The 21,127-nt window shown below is 41.4% G+C and overlaps 1 protein-coding gene across 5 annotated transcripts in view; it reads right to left on the reverse strand.

Moving 5' to 3' along the window:
* PSPC1 (paraspeckle component 1) overlaps positions 1-21,127 on the reverse strand; it is a 465,349-nt gene that overhangs the window by 177,439 nt on the left and 266,783 nt on the right. For 3 of the 5 annotated variants that reach the window (XM_029602500.1, XM_029602499.1, XM_029602501.1), the window contains one exon: positions 9,290-9,347. The exons of the other annotated variants lie outside the window; for them this stretch is intronic. In XM_029602500.1, the coding sequence (XP_029458360.1) occupies positions 9,290-9,347 (58 nt within the window). The remainder of the gene's footprint in view (positions 1-9,289; positions 9,348-21,127) is intronic. 5 annotated transcript variants of the gene reach the window in all.

Raw genomic sequence — 21,127 nt, forward strand, 5'->3', positions numbered from 1 at the left:
TATCATCCACCAGTTATAACTAAGAACAGGACCATGTCAAATCTTAAGAACCAGCTTTAAATGACTCTATAGAGCTCATCACCACCTAAATGTGCTTCTCTAAAGATTGCAAAAATTCTACAGATATATTATATCCACTGCCCAAACAGTAAAATGTTCTATTGTTCCTATTTTGGCTTTCATACAGAAAAAGAAAAATTTCTTTTTTGTGCTTTACGGAAGAGATCTAGCAGCATGTGCTACTGCATCTGAGCTGCTATGATCTTTCTCTAAAGATCAGCTAGTTTGGGAAGCAAGGTATTCAACCCAAATTCTAAGTGGCCAACATACTACAGTGCATTAACAGTAATGCAAATATTAATGGCCATTAATAGCTTGTGAATGTGCAGGTATTAAATGTAAACTATCTTGCTTTAATGTTAATGCAAAATGTATGATGAGGCAATGAGATTCAAAAGTATACAGAATAATGTATTACCTATTGAGCAAAGCAAAATTATACACATTTAAACACAATGTTACAGAAGCATTAACATTGGGAACGTAGCTATACCAAAGAGGTTATTAATAAGTCATTGCTTTACCATCTACATTAATGTACATACATCTAATTTGCATCTCATTAATATTAATATGCATGTTTAACAGCCAACTTTAATGCAGTTTAGTACCATGGCTCCATAGTTGAGAGACTTGCGCAGACGAGTAGGAAAGTCCAAGTTACACAACTCAGACCTCAACTTGTGGAAAGAGATCTGCCTTGAGTAGAGGAATCTTAAAACACTATCCAAAAGATGTAACCTGAAAGATACTAACAAAAATTTCACAGCAGGGAGAAAACTAGTGTTCTTATTGCATGAACTAAACATCCTAATCTGGAAAATGTCTTTTACAATTGAAAAAACCAAAACCCAAAAATAAAACTATAAGCAGTGGAATAGTCTTAGTAGTTGCAGAACCAAGGAAGCCAGAGTTCAAATTCCAACCTAGTTATGATACTGGGCAAGTCACTTCTTTTCATTGAAGGGTTAGCCAACTCTAGTCCTCGAGAGCCACAAATAGGCCTTGTTTTCAGGACATCCAAAATAAATAAGCATAAGATATATTTGCATGCAAATGCAATGCATAGCACCCGTATCTTGTACTTATAGCATAAGATGCATATCTTATGGATATCCTGAAAACCTGGTTTGTCTTTAGCTCTCAAGGACCAGAGATAGCCACCCCTGCTCCATTGCCTTAGGTACAAACTTTGGCCCTATTTTCTAAACATTTTTCCCATAGACCTAAAGTGATAAACAGGCCCTTAGATTATAAATCCTCTGGGGACAGAGCTAAATCTAAATAAATGACACTGCAAAAGTATCCTTTTATGAACATGTGTAGGACCAGGTTGGGAGGCAGGTCTCCTTTAAATCCCCTAGAAGGAGAATGGCTATAGGTGGTACTCTGCCAGGCAGGAAGTACTTGGAGGGTGTGCTCAGTACAGTGGAGGAAAAGTTGCTGAGCAAGCAGGGAGAGAATGGGCCACATGGATCTGAGATCGGGAGCTCCAGACCTCTCTCTAGGAGAGGATAGGCAGACTTCTGGAAAGTGCCTTGTTAGCTGAGACTATAGTCGCATGTGTGTTTGCGGCACTGTAAATAAATGCACTGAAGTTAAAGCAGAGTGAGTGCGACTCCTCTGTCTGTAAAGTCTTTGACTGCTTGGGTGCCACAAGCATACTTGTAAAAATGCTGTCCTCCACACAAGTTAAATGTTATTGCCAAGTCATTTCTAAATTTGCTTAAGAAATCAGAGCAGACTGGTTCATGCAGTGTGTAAGAGATATGTTATTTGGGACAGCACACAGCCAATACATACCAATCAAATCCAGAATGTGTTGGGCCATGTGAGATTTTTCAAATGTGTTTTCCCAGAGGTTGAAGGAAATTGATATTATGAAGAAACGTCCCCTTCAAAATATTAATTTTTAAAAATTAAACAGAATGACTTACTACTAGAATATTCAATGAGGTGGCTGCCTTAGAGGCTAAGTACAAGTGCATGAACTATCAAATGAAGGGACCTTCATTTGATATTTTGCTCTGGTCTTTCACTCCCTCGTTCAGCCAAGGCTGGGAAAGCTGCAGAGGCAGCATTCACAGCCCTCCAGAAGGGAGGTAGGCAGGCAATCATTGTGCAACTGTTGTTAACTAGTAGTTGGATTCAGGGCTCCTTAAGGACAGAACTGGTATATGACCCCTGTTAAGAACTCTCTGTGATGACTGGACTAAATTTGTAAGGGAAAAAGCCCTAGGTAGAGGCAAATTAAAACTCATGGTTTCTATTGAGCTGGAGAAAGCTTCTAGGAAAAAAAAATATATATATATACAGTTGTGAAAAAAAGTTTACATATCCCCTGGCAGAATTTGTAAGATGTGTAGCATAAAGAAAACATGAGTGATCACACAAATCACATCATATTTTTTAATGTGTTTCAATTTAAATCATGCATCACAGAACAGCACAATTATTAAACTAACCAAAGCAAAAAAAGGAAATAAAATGATCCTGTTCAAAAGTCTGCAAACACTTGAATGTTTGGGCCAATAATATACACTAAAGTTGACACACACAAGTTGAGAAGGCAATGAAGGCTAGGTGCTTTGTTTGATTGCAATTAGTGTCTGTGTATAAATAGTCAATTAGTTTCTTAGCTCTTGAGAAACCTTTGTTCATTTCATCCAAGGCTGCACTGATTTTGGTGGTTACTGAAGCATGAAAGCAAAAGAACTGAAAGGATCTGCGAGCAAAACTAGTTCAACTTTAAAAATCAGGAAAAGAATATAAAAAGATATCAAAAGATTTAAAAATGACAATCAGTATTGTCCAAACTCTGATCAAGAAGTGAAAAATTATGGGTTCTGTTAATACCAAGCTTCAGTCAGGTAGACCAAGAAGCGAGGAACATTCCCATTTCAAGAAGTTGCTAGAAGGTATAGGAATGGAAGGCCCCAGCAATCCACAATCAGCTGAAATGCCTCGGTTGACACCCACTCTCCTGGGTCCAGATACTCCCTGTGAGAAAGTCTGCTCCGAAGTTGTCTTTTCCTGCAATGTCAGAGGCCAAGATCATCCACAGATGAACTTTCGCCCATTCCAACAGCTGGTCTATTTCCTGCGACCCTTGCTGGCTCTTGGTTCCTTCCTGGCAATTGATATAGGCCACCGTTGTCAGACCACGCAAACTGCGTGATTCCGCAGCCTACCATATCGCATGGGCCTCCAGGCGATTGATATTCCAGCAGGACTCTTCAGCATTCAATCACCCCTGAGCCGTTAACTCCCAACAGTGAGCCCCCCAACCGTGGCGACTCATCTGTCATGAGTACCAACCAGGGCTAGAGAGGACAAGGCAACTCCCTTTCTCAGATGATCCTTCTGCAACCATCACTGGAGGCAAGAGCAGATTTCAATTGGCAAGTGGAGCCAAACCGCATAATCCTGAGACTGTGGGTTCCAACGAGATAGGGAGCACTGAAGAGGATGCATATGTGCCCACAACATCACTGCCAAGGTAGCTGCCATCAAGCAGAGTACCTGTAGGTAGGACTACACCACAGGCTATGGTGTTCATCAAATGACACTTGAGACATCAATCTCTGGATCTGAACTTCCAGTAGGAAAACTCTGTCCTGTCCCATGTCAAACCAGACCCCCAGATACTCCAACAACCGGGATGGTTGAAGATTGCTCTTGGTCAGGTTCACCACCCAACCAAACTCCTGTAATAAGCAGATTACCCTGTGTGTCACCAGGTGGCTGTCGTCCTGAAATGTTGCTCAAATCAGTCAGTCGTCCAAATATGGGTGCACTAGGATTCCTTTTTGCAAGGCTGCCACTACCACCACCATAATTTTGGAAAATGTTCTAAGAATGGTGGCTAAACCAAAAGGCAGCCCTCGAAACTGAAAATGGAGCCCCAACACCGCAAAGCATAGAAAGCATTGGTGTTCCAATCAGATGGGAATATCAAGGCAAGCCTCTGACAGATCCAAGGTGGTCAGAAATTCCCCCGACCACACCACCATTATTACAGAGTATAAGGTTTCCATTTGAAAATGAGTCACCTTCAAGTGACGTTTAACCCTCCTGAGATCCAAGATGGGATGAAAGGAACCCTCCCTTCTTGGGCTTAACAAAATAACTCTAATATCACCCCATACTTTGAGGCATGGGCAATGGAACCACATCCCTCAATCCGAGGAGCCTTTAAAGCATGAACTCCACCGCATACTACTTCTGAGGGGAGTGGCAAGAGGACACCATGAACACATCCTGAGGAATACTGCAAAATTCCAATGCATATACTTCGTGCATCACCTCCAGGACCTACTGGTCCAATGTGATCTCAACCCACCTCTGATGAGACACGTTGCTCTATTTCGTGTTCCGGAGGTTGGGTTGGCAAACCTTCATTGGGAAGCTCAGGAAGGTCCACCACTAGAGCCCATTCCTCTCTTGGGCTGAGACCTACCGAAAGGCCAAGTCTGCTGAAAAGTCATCCCTCTGTAGGGAAGAAAACGCCTGGATCCCTGTAAATGACCCTTTATACCAAAGGGGCGCTGTAACTGCTTCTTATCCTTCGGCAGCCGAAGCACCGGAGACTTGCCCCACTTACTGGCCAGTTTCTCCAACTCACTCCCAAACAAGAGTAAGTCTTTAAAGGGCATATTGGTAAGATTAGCTTTGGAAGCTGTGTCAGCTGACCAATTTCACAACCAGAGTTGCTGCCTGGCTGCTATCACTGAAGCCACTCCCCCTGACCGAGGTCCAGACCAAATCACAGCTTGGGTCTGCTAAAAAGGTAGCAGGCTCCATAATCGCTCTGTAATTCCCTCCAGGTTCAACCTCCTGAGAGAAGCAGACAAGATCTCACCACTATGGCACAACAGGAGGCAATCTGTGAATTAATCGCCACTGCCTCAAAGGCTTAAGAATAGCCTAAATCCTTCTATCATGCACATCCTTCAAGGCCGCTCCTCCCTCTATGGGGATAGTCGTCCGCTTAGACAAGCACATACCGGAGCATCCACTTTGGGAAAATTCAAATGCTCTCTCAATTGGATCCAGGGGTACAGGCCTTCCAATGTCCAACCCCCTTTAAAATTTGCCTCTGGGGCATCCCATTCCATATCAATCAATTTCTGGATGGCATCCATCACCGGGAAAAAACAAGAGGCTTTATGTAAGGAAGTCAAAATGGGATTTTTCCTTGGCTCTGACATAGCATCCGAACAAGGAACGCCCAGCTGTTTCAAGGTCTAGGAAATCAGGGATAGCAGTTCATCTCTATGAAAGAACCACAACTTGGTTTGATACAGTTCCAGCCCTGGAGAAATTTCCCCATCTTCCAGGGAATCAGGATCAACCTCATCAGTGCCATCTGGATTCCTGTCGAGAACATGCACAGGGAGCAGAGGCGAGCCCCGGCGCTTAAGCATAGGACTGGAAGAGGGAGGAGCCACCGGTTGAGGGTCCAACCAGACAGAAATGGGGGAAGAGGAGGACTGCGCCTGAAGAAAGGCTTTTAAGCCTTGAAAAAATTCCACCCAAGAAAAAGCAGCCAGATCCAGACCAAATCCAGAAGGAACTGGAGCTGGTCCCCCAGAACTACCCTCGCTAGCGGAGGAGTCAGTTAAGGGAGAACCCAAGATCTGGTGTCCGTCCCCGTCCCCCCCCAGTGAAGGCAGTGACCAATCCAGAGTGGGAAGAATCAGGCTTAACAAAATCCGAGGAAGACAACTCACCCTGAGCGTCTGAGCAGTGCTGACAGGTTAGAAGCCAGGTCAGGCTGAGAAGCCCTAATATGACAGCCATCACAAATAGGAAGACTCTTAGGCTTTTTGCTTACCGGCACCACTGCTGTGGTAAATATGTCAGAACGGCTCGCGCTCAAAAATGGAATAGGTCCAAAAACATTAAGCACCTAGAAGTGTGGCAAGGCGCATGCACAACCTGTGCGCCAAATTAAGCACGTAAAAAAAAAAAAGTGCGCATAAAATGTACGCCCAAAAACAGAGCATACAACATGTGCACAGAGCTGACACCACCCACACCGACAGCCTATAGAGGGCAGCCGAACATGCACAAGAGCATGCGAAAGTCACCACTGCTACCACATTGTGTGCGAGAAAAAAAACCTAAGTGTGGGGCCTGCCCCACCGGGGGCCACTCAACCCACCAGGCTGCCCAATTCCCCAACAGTTCTTCCTGAAACTCCTCAGTCTCTGATTCAGGTAAAACTTTTTTTTTTTTTTTTTTAAACTTACCTGAGCTCAGTGCTTACCAGCTGAGAACAGAGACTGTCTCCAGCTGCAGGGGGAAAGGGCATCTGCCATCACTGCCGCGCTCGGCCTCCTACACCCACTGCCTAACAGCAAGTCCACACAGAAAACCCAGCTACCAGACCAACGCATACCTCTAAGGGATCACGAAAAACGTCCCAGGAATTCTCAACTGGGGGAGGGACCTTTAGGTATCACTGCAGGAGAGCAGGGCTTTCTTTTCCTGAATTTATAATTTCATATTTTTCCTTCCAAAAAGCTCAAAGTAATCCCCATAGGGAGATGAACATCCACCATCTGCTGGGGAGGGAGAATACTGGCAGACCGTGATCACTGCAGGGTTATATATTCTGTGATGTCAGCTTGCGCCATCTCCATCTGCTGGCAGGGGAGCATAAACCACTGGTCCTGAGTCCAAAGCCTATATGCTAGGAAAACATGCAGTTCATGGTAGGCAATCAAAGAATTTACAGGATCTGGAGGCTTTTTGCCAAGAGTCATGAGAGATAGATAGATAGATAGATAGATATAGAGAGAGAGAGAGAGAGAGATAAATAAAATAGTTTTGATCTTTCTACTTTGAAATTTAACCCTTGTCTCTATAATTAAGGGGTAAGGGGAGGAAGTGTGCACATAGTGAATTAATCCACCTTATCGTACCGTTTCTCAATCTTGTCCAAAAGGCCAAAAATAGACCATTTTCAGGATATCGCTCAGACCTTAAGACATGACCTTAGCTAAAAAGACAAGATGCAATAACTCAGTTCATACTTGACCTATAAGGTCCATGTTCTAACTGCATTAAATCCCGACTGCCTCCAATTTACTCACAGCAAGTTTTGGGCACAGATATCAAAATCAGAATACAAACCTGATTACTATAGGTAATACTTAACTAGTAACTTCAAAACGTACTGGCATGATGTACAATTCTACAATACAATGTATTGTCTAAACATGTTTCCAAATCTGTTTTCAGTAAAGCTTATCGTGTAGTCAAAACATTTAAACATTAAATTCAAATCTGCCGCTAAATACATTCTATTCATGTAGGGGATTTAAGTATTGGCCTATTCAGTCTCTGATGATGCCTGCATATAGTTCCTGATTAAACTAAATATCTGAGTTCATACTTCTCAAATCAATTTTGGATAAACAAGGTTAAAAATTTGCATGAATTTATATTAAACAATTTGATAAGTGGAACACACCTTTCCAACTACTGATAAATATTACATATGCACTTTAGGTGTAGAATATACTGTGCACTTGGCCCTCAGCCTCATTCTTCACAACATATCAAAAGTGCAAATATAGCTTTAGGACTTCAAACCTGTTAATGCATAGATGGACATTTTATATCTTAAGAAATAAACCAACATGACTTTGTATATATTGAACACTTACTTAGGTCTGTTTCTCAATCAGGTATTGCAGAGGATTCTTCCACATATATACCAATATGTATTTACACACCACTCCTATTCATCGTATAGATAATTGATTCATAAAGCATTTTTATTGCTTTCTCAGTTATTTACAAGTGCTCGCTTTGTGCTTTACCAAAACAAGTTTCATTCTTTAAAAGATATTCCCCAGATATTCAAGCAATATTCTGCTGTATTTTATGAAGAGCACAGGTGTTTGCTAAATTAAAAATTATATAAAAGCTATTTTTCTTAATATGTACACTTTGCACTATAGCACATTACAACAGCTTTTAAAGCACCACTAAACCATAAAATGTATACTTGGCAAATTCAATTGTAGTTATAAATTATTTGTTTTGCAAAATAATATTTAATAACCCAAGTCCAAGAGTATACACCATTTTCCAAGTTCCTGTAAACATGCAGAGAAACTACATCATCAGATGTGAATTGGTTTGATCCATTAGGAGGGACTGTTCAGTTTTGATGAAAGTGAACTTGTAGGTTCAATAATGTTCTATCAAAAGGACATTTGTACATTTATGGCTTTATGGTATCACTATTGATAAAACTGAGAAAGAAAACAATCTTACTTTTACATGATGGTAAATAATTGGTTTGAGTTGGCCTCACATATGATTTGAAAGTAATTCAACTACTACGAAGATTGAGGGAATTAGCCCCCTACCCCTGACACAAAAAAAATATCTGATGCATAACTTCTATCATCTTCATTTTAAAATATGTTGTCTTTGTAAGAACAGACCAAGCAAACCAAATGGAATTCATTTTATCTACTATATATAGTTCTAATTTTGCCTTCAGGAGAAATTCTCTAAGTCTTTGCACTTTTGGAAGAGAGACAAATGCTAAAATTAAAACGAGAACTCCTTGCCTTTAAATATGAGATTTTACAACCAAAGTGTCTTCACACTTTGAAGGGTAAAAGTATTTTTGCCTGTAGTAAAAATGTTTATGGTCTAAGAAACAAGAAATTAAACAGATTTCTGAAGTGCTTGCTTCAGAGCATAGAAATGAGGATAGTTTATACTAATATGCAATTCATATTAAAGCAGCAGTACCAGACAGATGCTTCAAAACTTTACCATTATAAATCTAAAACTCAGCGTACTTCTGTACTGTTGCTTTTCAGAATCTGAGTGCAACATCACTAACGCATATAAATCTTGAATACTGTTTGAACTATAGACTTCACTCAAATTTTATTTTTTTTTATTGTCACCATAAGATGCACATCTTGTTTTGAAAATGAGAATAAGAATACAAATTGACCATTAGGAGGCTTAAGAAAAAATGTCTTCTCTGAAATAAAAATCTGAATTGACAAATCTCAAATTTGTTCAACAGCAAGTTAATTAGCTCCATTTCTACTAGTACTGCTACTTTTATTGATATTTCAGTTAGAACCAAGTATGACCACCATGGCTAATATGTACAGTCCCAAAGAATCAAGTCAGGTTTCAAAATTTTTATTTTATTTTTTTTTTTTTTAACACTTCAAATCCCTACCTCCCATGTTTATTGCTCCTCGAGGACCCATATCACCCATTCTCATTTCCTGTTCTCTCTGAAAGTAAACATAGTTTTTCATGGTCAACCTGTTTTAGTAGTTAAATATTAAAATTTATGGCAGAAGTAAATACACAATTTAAAAAAGCAAGTTTATTCAGGCAAGATTTAGGAACGCAAATACAAAAAGGAAAAAAAAAAAAAGATTCAACAGTCCTGTTAAATCAAAGCTAAACACTATGTTAAATGAAAAAAATTAAGTCACATTGAATTACAAACATGTCACAAATTTCCAGTTTAAATATTTCTCATTATATAGTCATTGAGAAGGGCATGAAATGAAAGATACTGGAAACTTTAAGCTATCCACCATCAAGTTAGAGCAGGCATTAATGACAGATAAAGTTCAAGAGTTCTCTTATCTAAGATCTAGTATACTTTTTTTGAAACATCAGCTTGCAATATGACCTAATTCTTCTTAGAACAATTCAGGAAATTAAACCTTTATGAGCAGCAAAATTCAGTGAGAAGGCAGTTAGCTGTTCTCATTTAAGACACCACATCTAAACATTTTAAGTGGCAGACCATACTCCTCAAGACAACTAAAATTTGACAATATCTCTGAAAACAATGGTGACTCCCAAATGCCTGCTATGACAACTATTGGAAAAAGCATGTCAAGAAATAAAACCTGAAAAGTAGACTAATCGGTTAAGTACCGTACATCAGGTCATTGCTGGTAACTCTAATGAAAACTGTTCACTTTCATTATTAGATACACACATATATATGTATATATCATACATGCACACATATATACATACATATACATATATATATTGATGTAGAACCTTTCATCAAGCAAAAATCTGCACACTTCATAATTATGGCACTGAAATATAAACAGTCATGTACAGCATGGATAATTAAGCAACCTGAGGGTGTAAATTTCAAATCAAAGCCTCATGAAACATTTGCATAAAAAATAAATTTCAAATAAATGAACAGAATTTAGGGGAAAAAACTACAGCCCTATTTTAGCATGCCATATGCAGTCCTTCAGTGAATATAAACTGCCAATAAACAGGTTTCTTGCACTATGAAAATATCTTTTAAAGGATAAAAGGTTGAAAACATTTTATCATGCTTGATGTTTATAAAGTGTATGTATCACACACTGGAAGGCAGATTTAAATGACCCTTTTATAATTACTGCCCAACAGTGAAGTTTGTGGATCATGAGGATATGGTTAACAATCAAATTTTGCGCCAATCATGTAGAACAAGGTTACAATTACAATGTCTTTTTTGGCTTTTGAACAAAACAAACATTTTTAACAATATAGGTCAAGGTTATTAAGCATGAAAATTTTAAAAAGAACAGTATACAAGGCAAAATATAACAGTGTTTAATGCCTTCCAAGTCCACAATAGGAACCTCTTAAGGAAAAAAAAAAACCAGGAAACAAAGCACTATAATACATATATCTCCTAAAAAATACTTTCTAACTTACAGCAGTAGAGATTTACCACTTAAAGGTTTCTAGGTGAGAGGGGTCAATGAAGGTGCATCTCTTCCCCTGAAGAATAATTAAACATTTACAGGGAAATTTTAAGAAAAGACCCCTGCTCCCCAAGGACTGAACCTTAGGTCTCAAAGATAGGAAAATGTTCCTGCGTAACTGCGTCTCATGCGAGACATCTGGGAAAATTTGATTCATTGCCCCACAACTTCTCAATATATGAAGTATTGCCATAGTACTAGTCCCCTATCTAATTCGCCCACAAAGGTGACAATTAAGGTGGCTCTAGTTCTAATTATATATTGTGAATCAGATAAAAAAAAGCTGACATATTAGTGCTGTTAAAAGATGTAATCATCTCTACACTCCCTTCCTCAGAGACTTGTGTTTATATCCCCATGGATAAGAAGCATCTAGACAGAATAATTTATCTTGTACAATTTGCAAATTTCTTTAACATACTTCTTAAACAATTCCATAGGAGACATCGGTCTTGTCTTTGGAAAATTTAATACACAGATTTTTTGCCCTTAATGTATTCTCCAAAGATTCCATTCCAGAATAGATAGACAAACTTTCATATTGGCAGATACCTGTATATTAGATAAAGATTCAGAGAATATAACACTGTTCCTCAATATTTGAAATTCTATTATCCAACAATTAATTTAGAAGCTGGTCCTGAAAAAAAAAAATAAATTGAGTAATTGATTTACTCAAGTTAACTTCAGTTATAGTAATAACTCTCCAGACATCTTTTAAAGTAACTTTAACTGGTACAGCCATCAATTCATTGTCCCCATTCTTGGTTATACTACTGGGCACACTCACCCTTTCCTGGGACCAGGATAGGCACTGGTATCAAGCTTTCCTCTAATGGTGTAGAACATGCCCTATCTATACATCCCTCTGAGAAGGAGTCCAATAAAGCTGGGGAAAGTGGAAGATTGAATCAAACTATAGTCCAAAACTCTGGGCAGCAATGTTTCTGATGACACCAACAACTGAGATGTTTCTGGCAACTGCACAAATCCCAGTGCTATGACCCCATGGCCACTGGGAAAGTAAGTAGGAGGAGGTGTGTGTGTGGGGGGGGGGGGGGGGGGGGAGAGCATTAGATGTAGTTTCAAGATGTCCAAGAGGGCAGATCAGATGGTTATCCACCAGCCCTCTCACCAAACGAAGCCAGCAGGGAAAGCCCAGATCTTCCTTCTCTTTCTCACTTCTCTGGCCGAGATTCTTCCTAAGGGGCACACCCTTTGGTGCACCAGTGGCAGCGTGCTGCAGGATGCCAGATAAAGAAGTTTCATCAATGGACCCCAGGCCTTGGCTATCCTGCACCCGCCTGATGAGTACAGGCAACAGCAGATGATCTCTCGGGGAGGCTTACTCTCACCACAGGATGCCCAATAAAGAAGCTTCGTCCAAAGGACCCAGGGCCTTGGCTGTACTCCTCTTGCCTGATGGAATGCAGTGAACGGCAGCAGATCTCTCGGGGAGGTTTAGTCTCACCACAGGACACCCAATAAAGAAACTTTGTTTAAGGATCCCAGGGTTTGTCTGTCCTCCTCCTACCTGATAGAGAGCGGGGAAAGGCAGCAGATTTCTCGGGGAGGCTTACTATCCATTCAATATCCATTTGAGGAGGAGACACCAACACTACAAAATTTGGCATTGTAGTTAGATCATTTAAATTAGAGTAGAACCCATTTTTGACTGCTTTTCCTATTAAATATATAAACCTACTGAAAAATAGTAACAAACTAGCCCACCATTACAACCAGTTTCAATCAGTTTGATCAAAGACAATATATATCTGCACAATTACAATCAAATAAAAGTTATGCTCTAAAAACATTGTGTTTAACTGGAAAACAAAGTTACCTGCAAGAGGTTACATAGCTGGGAGGCAACATCCTAGCGTAGTCAAGCCGGATATTCTTTTCCAGAGCTTTCTGGGAAATTCTTCAGCTCCACCAGCCATACACATCAGTTCCCATGTAACTGTGTGCTAGTGTACCTCAATTCTTGCCATTAAGCTAATGGGTTCAAATCTAGAAGGGAAGGAGTGGTCTTGTGTGCAAGATATTATGAAGACAGCAGTTCATCAGAATAAAAATGGAAAGATGACAACTGCCAACAGAGCAGGCTAACTTTTTGGCATGTTAGAATTAAAGAACCCTTACCATATGACAGGGCAAAGGTAGCGCCGGCGCCATTTTGGTTCCTGTCACCCGACGTCACGAGTGCAGGAGATCGCTCCCGGACCCCCGCTGGACCCCCAGGGACTTTTGGCCAGCTTGGGGGGGCCTCCTGACCCCCACAAGACTTGCCAAAAGTCCAGCGGGGGTCCGGGAGCGACCTCCTGCACTCGGGCCGTATTGCCAATATTCAAAATGGCGCCGGCGCTACTTTTGCCCTCACTATGTCACACAACCGTATGGTAAGGGCAAAGGGCCACCGGCACCATTTCTATTAACGCAGCCGTGGCCCGAGAGTGGGAGATCGCGTCGGGCCCCCCCTGGACCCCAGGTAATTTAAAACATTTTGGGGGGGTTCGGGAGGGTGGGGGATTTGTTTTAAAGGGTCGGGGTGGGTTTTAGGGTTGTTTTGGTGTGCCGGTTTTCCCGCCGATTTACGATTTGACGATTTTTTTTTTTTTAATTCTTTATCACTTTTTAGTTTACAAAACCTTTAAATTTTGCAAATAAAGAAAATTCAGATCAGATGAAAAGAAACACATAAGAAAATAAAAGCAACATTTAAACATAATACAGACTTATTCATCTGTCTTAAAATATAAATCAATATATATATAGCCATATATATCCACATGGCTATAGAATGAGATCCATTATTAATTAGAGTGAATCAAACAGAGAAAATAATATTAATTACAAATGAAAGGCAGGCACATAACACAACCATTACATTTAAATATTTATGGGTGATGATGTGATAGGAGTTTTCAATGACAGAAAACTTTTCAACTGTTCGGAAGTGAAAAATACATTAACTTCAGCTCCTTTCTTTAGATAACATTTACAAGGAAACTTAACTTTAAATGAGTAACCCAAAGCTATGACCTGTTGGCGCAGAGCTAAAAATTCTCTGCGTCTACCCTGGGTGATCGGGGACAAATCTGGAAAAATCTTCACATTTTCATTTAGGAAAACAGTCGGAAATTTGCTGAAATACTTTTTCATAATAGACTGAACATCCATAGTAGATATCATTGAAACTAGTAAAGTTGCTCTGTCTATTACTTCTGTTGTGGTTGACTCTAAGAATTGCGTTAAATTTTCCTGGATGTTTAATCTATTTGATTTGGAAGATGGTTTAGGCAAAAAATAACATTTATTTACTGCAGGCATACTTTCTTCGTCAAAGCACAAAACGTCAAACAAATCTTTTTAGGGAAATATAGTGATTTTCACTCAATACCCGAGAAAAGTTTAAAATCCTGATATTTAAGTTTCTTGAAGAATTCTCTAATGTTTCCAGTCTCCTGGCAATTAACTGATTATCTTTAACAACTGCAGCGTGAAATTTTAAATTTGTTTGCTCCTTTTCCTCCAGGGTTAATACTCGCTTAGAAACTTGATCAAGTTTCTTTTGGAAATCAATTGTATTTTTGGAGCTTTGTAAAGCTAATGTCCTCACTTCCTCGCTCAGATGATTCACAGCCGACGCTACTCCCGCCATCAAGTCCCATAGAGCAGTCATAGTCACCACTTCAGGGCGATCTGGAATTTTCAGGGGTTTAAAGGTTGGGGTAAGTACTTGCGGTATTGGCAGGCTTAAACTCGCTGAACTTACCCCAGCTGCCCCTTCTCCCAGTCCGATATCTGCAGTTCCCACGCTGAATCTTGTTTCCTCTGGGACGACCGAAGTTGTTGTTACTGCTTGTGTAGCAGCAGTCAGCGTTGGCGTCTCTGCCAGTGACCCGGAAGAGGTTCCTTCAGTCAGCGCGTCAGGTTGGAAAAGTAGCCCTGACCCTTGTGTCTGAACTGCTCGCTGTTCTGGGCTCAGAGTAGTCTCCTCCGGAGCGGATAACTCACTCTCCGTTTGCCGCTCCAAGGGTTCCTCGACTTCTGGGTTGATGGTTGAAGAGGTGAGAAACCGTGTAATCTCCTGCTGTAAAATCGATATCGGAGGGGGTGTCGAGGGATAAACCCTGACCTTTCCCTTCTGTTTTGGTGGCATTTTCACAAGAATTCACTGTTTCAGGAAACAAAGCAGGAGATCAACTGGCTCAGACTCTTAGCGTGCCGCCATCTTCTGGATCTTTGACGATTTTTTAACAAAAAAAAAAAAAAAACCATGACGATCAGATTTCCCTCCCCCCAGCCAAAATCGATCGTTAAGATGATCGATCACACGATTCACATCCCTAATTCCTTATGAATATCCTGAAAATCAAACCGATTTGTGGCATTCCAGAACCAGAGTTGCCTACTCCTGGTATAAACAATAATGAGATCTGAAGATATAGGCAGCCCTGGAATAGTAAGAGCCAGTGAAAAGCTCATGGGTACATAGCAGTGGCTACCAGAAAAGAAGCCAGAGTCAGACAGCTAGAGCCTGCAAGAAGAGCAGGCTTATGTGAACAGCAGTTTAAAACAGCCAGCTCCACAAGCTTGCAGGAGGAGCAAAACATTTGGCATCTGGCTTTTGAGAGCCAAGTTCAAAAACCTGCAGCAAGAGTAGAAGCAGCGCAGGTGCCAAGAGGCTAGACTGCCCAGCAAGTGGGTCCTCAGTCTTCAGCCAGACTACTTGTACTCCTGTCTGATGCCATCCTGACATATCTGGACCTGCAAGTACTTTTTTTTTTGACGTATGCAAATCCAATATCTTTCCTTTATTTTCAGACCTAAGTTCTCTTACTCATCCTCCTAATGCTCCCCAAGCCTGAATCCTCATCCTCCTCTAACTACCACCCCCTCAATCCCACATCTTCTGCCCTCTCCTACTTTCCCCACCCTCCCACAATCCCAGGTTCTGTCTCCTCTTCTACTCCTCCCCCCCCCTCCAATATGCCAGGTCCCCCAATCTGGTGTATTCTATCCAATCCTGCTTCCTCTTCTTCCTCCATCCTAAATCCACTGTTCACCTCATCCTTAATCCCAATCATTAATACACAATCACACTCCTCTGTTGCATGCTATGGAAACATGATGGCAAAAAAAGACCAAACTGCCCATCTAGTCTGCCCATCCACACAACTCCTTAGCTCTGCAATCCCTACTGCTCCCCTCAGAGATCCTCTGTTTATCTCATTCTTTCTTGAATTCCGATACCATTTGTTTTAACTACTTCCACTGGAAGGCTGTTCTATGCATTTACTACTCTCTGTAAATAAATAAGCCTATACCACTTCTATCCTCATCCCATGATTCCTTATTTCAGAGCCTCCTTTCCTTTGAAGGAGAACTGCCTCCTTTGCATTGATACCTCAGAGATATTAAAATCTTATCTCCAATATCCCACTTTCAGGTAGGTATTCATATTCATATCTTTAAGTCTGCCCCCATATGCTGAACTGAAAATACTGGAATTAACCAAAATAAAGGAGAATAAGAAAAAATATTGTATTTTGACAAATGTACAGAATTTATAAATTTTTTGCGCAGAATTTCCCTAGGAGTGTATGAACATAAGAAGTTGCCATACTAGAATAGATCAATGGCCCATCAAGCCTAGCATCCTATTTCCAATCCAGGTACAACTTTTTAATTTTCTTAGAAGCCTCTCAATAGGGACTTTGTCAAACACCTTCTGAAAATCTAAATATACTACACCTACTGACTCACATTTACCCTCATTTATTAACCCTTTCAAAAAGGAAAAAAGAAAATTTGTGAGATAAGACTTCCCTTGGTCTTGAGGAGAAGTTAGCAAGTGGCTTATTTAAAAAAATAAATAAATAAAATTCAGAGAAAATTCTTTCACTCAATGCATAATTAAGCTCTGGAATTCATTGCCAGAAGATGTTACAGCAGTTAGTGTAGCTGGGTTTAAAAAAAAGTTTGGATAAGTTCCTAGAGTAGAAGTCCTTAAACTGCTATCAATCAATAAGGATTAGCAACTTGGGATCTATTTGTTTAATTTTAGGTACTTGCTAGGTACTTGTGACTTAGTTGGCCACTGCTGGACCCAGTATGGCATATTATATGTTCTTATGACTATATGTTCTATATGCGCGCCCCCCCCCCCCCCTGCCAATCGGAGGCCAGGCGCCCACCCCGATGTCATCGCAGTGACAAAAGGACTTTAAAGGCTTCCTACCTTCGAGGGATCCTCCTCTTCATCTCCGGATGGCTTGCGGACTTCGGATGGCACACCATCGCGGGGTAAGGGCCTCTCCCTCCCTCCGAGCCGGCACTCCACAACCCGTAAGGCCTAACTACTAGGCCCGACGCCCGGAGCTGTGCCCCCCCTGGCCAATCAGAGGCCAGGTGCCCACCCCGACGTCATCGCAGCGACAAAAGGCATTTAAAGGCTTCATACCTTCTCTGGCGTCGCGCGCCTAAGGAGCGCGACCAAGGAGCCTGCCCCTTGGTGCGCCCTATAGTGCATCCTTGTACTCCATACTATAATTTAAAGGCTGGTCAGTCCAGCACAGTCCGGCTCGATCCCCTGCCTTTCTCCAGCCATCACCTGCCCCTTCACATACCTCAGCAGCTCTTCCCGTTCTATTATCACTCCCACCCTTCACATTCTCCTCAGGATGCGCACTTTTGCTATCCCCATAATCTATAATCACTTCGCTAGTCGGCCTAAATCCCTTGCTTTTCCTTCTCTCAGTCAACAGAGATTTATTCCCATAATGATTTCGCCAGTCACACAAATACTCGGCCTCTCACTCTTCTCACTAACTTTATTCAACGCCCAATCCATCACTAAAAAAACGCACATCCTCAATGACTACATGTCAGAAACTCAACCAGACATTTGTGCAATCACAGAAACCTGGTTAAAACCCATGGATACAGTGCTAATAAATCAGCTCCCCACTCAACTATACGATCTCTTCTCAATCCCCAGACTCAAAAAAAAAAAGAGGAGGAGGGCTGCTCCTAGCTGCAAAAAAAGGACTTGGCCTAACCATGCATCTCTCAAATGCTACAACCAATCTTGAATTAGCCTTCTTCAAATCAAATTTTCTTCAAATCGATTTAATCTACGCACCTCCAGAACAACTGGAAGCTGACCCTTCTCCAGTTATTGAATTCATCGCGAAACACTTCAATGCGGACAAACCAGCTATTTTGATGGGAGACTTTAACCTGCATGTGGATGCCTTGCCACTCTCCTCGAGCTGCGAAACTCTACTCTCCGCACTCAGCCACATGGGTTTTAGACAAACTGTTAACAGCCTAACCCACAAAGCAGGCTACACGTTGGACCTCATTTTCATAAACGACGGCATCTCTCTATCCTCCAACCCAATATGCTCCCTGGTCAGACCACCAGATCATCTCCACGGTCCTAGAGATTAAGGAGCATCCACCCCTTTCCTTCCCGAAAACCTGTTACTTTCAGGAAACCCTGTTCCATAGAAATCCTTAGTACGCAGCTCTCTAAGGAACTTGTCCAACTCGACCTCTCTGACGCCAACACAGCGTCCTCATCCTGGATCAACATCACCAAAGTAGCCGAAGGAACCTGCCCAACCATATCCAAAACACTACACCCTGCTCGAGACAACAGGAAACCATGGTTTACACCAGAATTGAAGTCCCTTAAGCAAGACCTAAGAATTAAAGAACATAGATGGTGAAAATATCCCTCCACCACTACCCTAGCTGCCTATAAATCCCTCCTAAATGTCTACAGGAACGCCATCCATAGAACAAAGAAAGATTTTTTCTCAAAAAAAATCCATCACTTCATTTTTTACTCCAAAGCTCTGTTCTCATACGTTTCAGCTCTCACCAAGCCGTCCACACCTCTCATACCAGATGACCAAGCCTCCAGTAAAGCCAAGGAATTGGCCCAATACTTCGAGAAAAAAATTGCCATCTTATCGCGCCCCTCACGGCGTCCAGCGACGAGCCCCCTCTCACACTCACCACCTATCCTCAACGAAATGCATCACTAGAATCCTTTGAGTCTACGTCTTCACTAGAAATAGAAAACACACTTAAGAAGCTTAAACCATCCTCACACCCGTCAGACCCCATACCGTCCAACCTGCTCTTCTCCATTCCGAATATTACTGCTAAGCCTATAGCAGACGTCAAACTGCTCCCTAGCTCAAGGGCTAGTCCCACACCAACTAAAGCTTGCGATGCTCAAACCTCTTAAAAAAAACCCAACCTATCACCATCGGACCCAGCCAACTTCCGCCCCATAGCGAATTTGCCAATGATCGCCAAACTCATGGAAAAAATTGTAAACAAGCAACTTTGAGTACCTGGAAGAAAACAACATTCTCGCCCCAACACAGTTTGGATTCCACAAAGCGCTAAACACGGAATCACTACTAACATCCCTTTCGGACACCATCCTCGTTAATCTGGAAAAAAGTCAACCATATTTACTCGCTCTTCTAGATCTATCCGCGGCTTTCGATACCGTGAACCACTCTATCTTACTAGAGTGACTTGCAGACATAGGCATCAAGGGAACAGCACTCAATTGGTTCAAATCCTTCCTTGAAAACAGGTTCTTCAAGGTTAAGATCAACAATAAAGAATCGCACCCAGTCAGATCCAACCAGGGAGTCCCCCAAGGATCATCCCTTTCACCCACCCTATTCAACATCTACCTTCTCCTGCTCTGCCATTTACTCTCTAACCTAAAGTTAACTCACTGCTTCTATGCGGACGACATCCAGATTCTCATCCCAATCACAGATTCTCTACAAAAAACATGGTCCCACTGGAATAGCTGCCTTCAATCTATCAACCTACTTCTTACCAGCCTCAACCTCAACACCAATAAGACGGAGATCCTTCTCATATCTCAGGATAACAATAACGTTCTTCTCAACTCGCCAAGTTCATCCCAACCAGCTAAAACATCTGTTAACCATTCACCATATGTGCGAGACCTAGTCGTTCTGCTTGATAACCAGCTTAACTTAAAAAAATTTAACACCACGACCAAAGAATGCTTTTTCAAACTGCAGGTCCTAAGAAAACTTAAACCTCTCCTTCACCTCCAAGATTTCAGACTGGTGCTCCAATCCATCATCCTATCTAAAATTGATTACTGCATCTCCCTTCTTCTGGGTCTCCCTGCTAACACCACCAAAACCCTACAGATGGTCCAGAACGCTGCGGCCAGGATTCTCATTAACGCTAATAAAAGAGAGCACATCACCCCCATTCTTCAGAACCTTCACTGGTTACCAATCAAATACAGGATTCTCATGATGATCTACAAAGCTCTTCATAATATCTCAACCCTTAAGCTAAGCTTCCAACTACGTCCGCACACCTCGAACAGACCCCTAAGAAGAGTATATAAAGACATTTTGTATACCCCACCCGCAAAAACCTCATTAAGGAAGCGCACCCTCTCCACAGCTGGCCCTCCACTTTGGAATTTGCCCCCCCCCCCCCCCCCCCGACCTACACCAAGAACCCTGCCCGCTGGTTTTCAAAAAGTAACTTAAAACATGGCTTTTCAGCCAAGCCTTTTCGGAGAGATAATACGCATGGAGGCCCCCCAAACCCCCTGCTCCTCCAAAGGCCCACGCCAGATTGCTTCCACACCCCCTTAGGTTCATTTTCATCTTATCCAACGACGGGCAGCTCATCCTGTGCTCCACCTGCAGTCCTACCCTTACTGACCCTCAGCACTTAACTAATCCTGCAAGCGAGATATTCCCTAGCTTTTTTACCTCTCTCTGAGTTAGATGTTATATCACTCCGTAAGCCAGGTGTTTCATGAACACGCAGCTAGAAGGTTTAGTTATTTTCTTAATGAGCCTCTAAATTAGACGCTCTTAATGTACTATTATGCATTTCAATTTAATTTGGCCCTCTAGACAGTGGTCGTTCCATCTGGTATCCATCAGCTATGCTAGTTGTCCCCGCAATTATTGCTCGAACCAAAATGTTTGAATTGAATTTCATATATAGCTTTATGTTCTTTCGTACTATTTTACAATTTTGTTCTTATTAATATTTTACATTGCATTGTATTTCATGTTCATGTTCCTTGTACTTGCCCCAGGGCGACAGTTCAGTTTTTATGTAAACCGGTGCAATATGTATTCTATACAGGAACATCGGTATATAAAAGTTAAAAATAAATAAATACATTTTGTTCCTTAGAATAGTTTCAATGATTTTTCCCAGCA

The sequence above is a fragment of the Rhinatrema bivittatum genome, chromosome 5 (assembly GCF_901001135.1).
Source record: "Rhinatrema bivittatum chromosome 5, aRhiBiv1.1, whole genome shotgun sequence".
Classification (NCBI taxonomy): Eukaryota; Metazoa; Chordata; class Amphibia; order Gymnophiona; family Rhinatrematidae; genus Rhinatrema; species Rhinatrema bivittatum.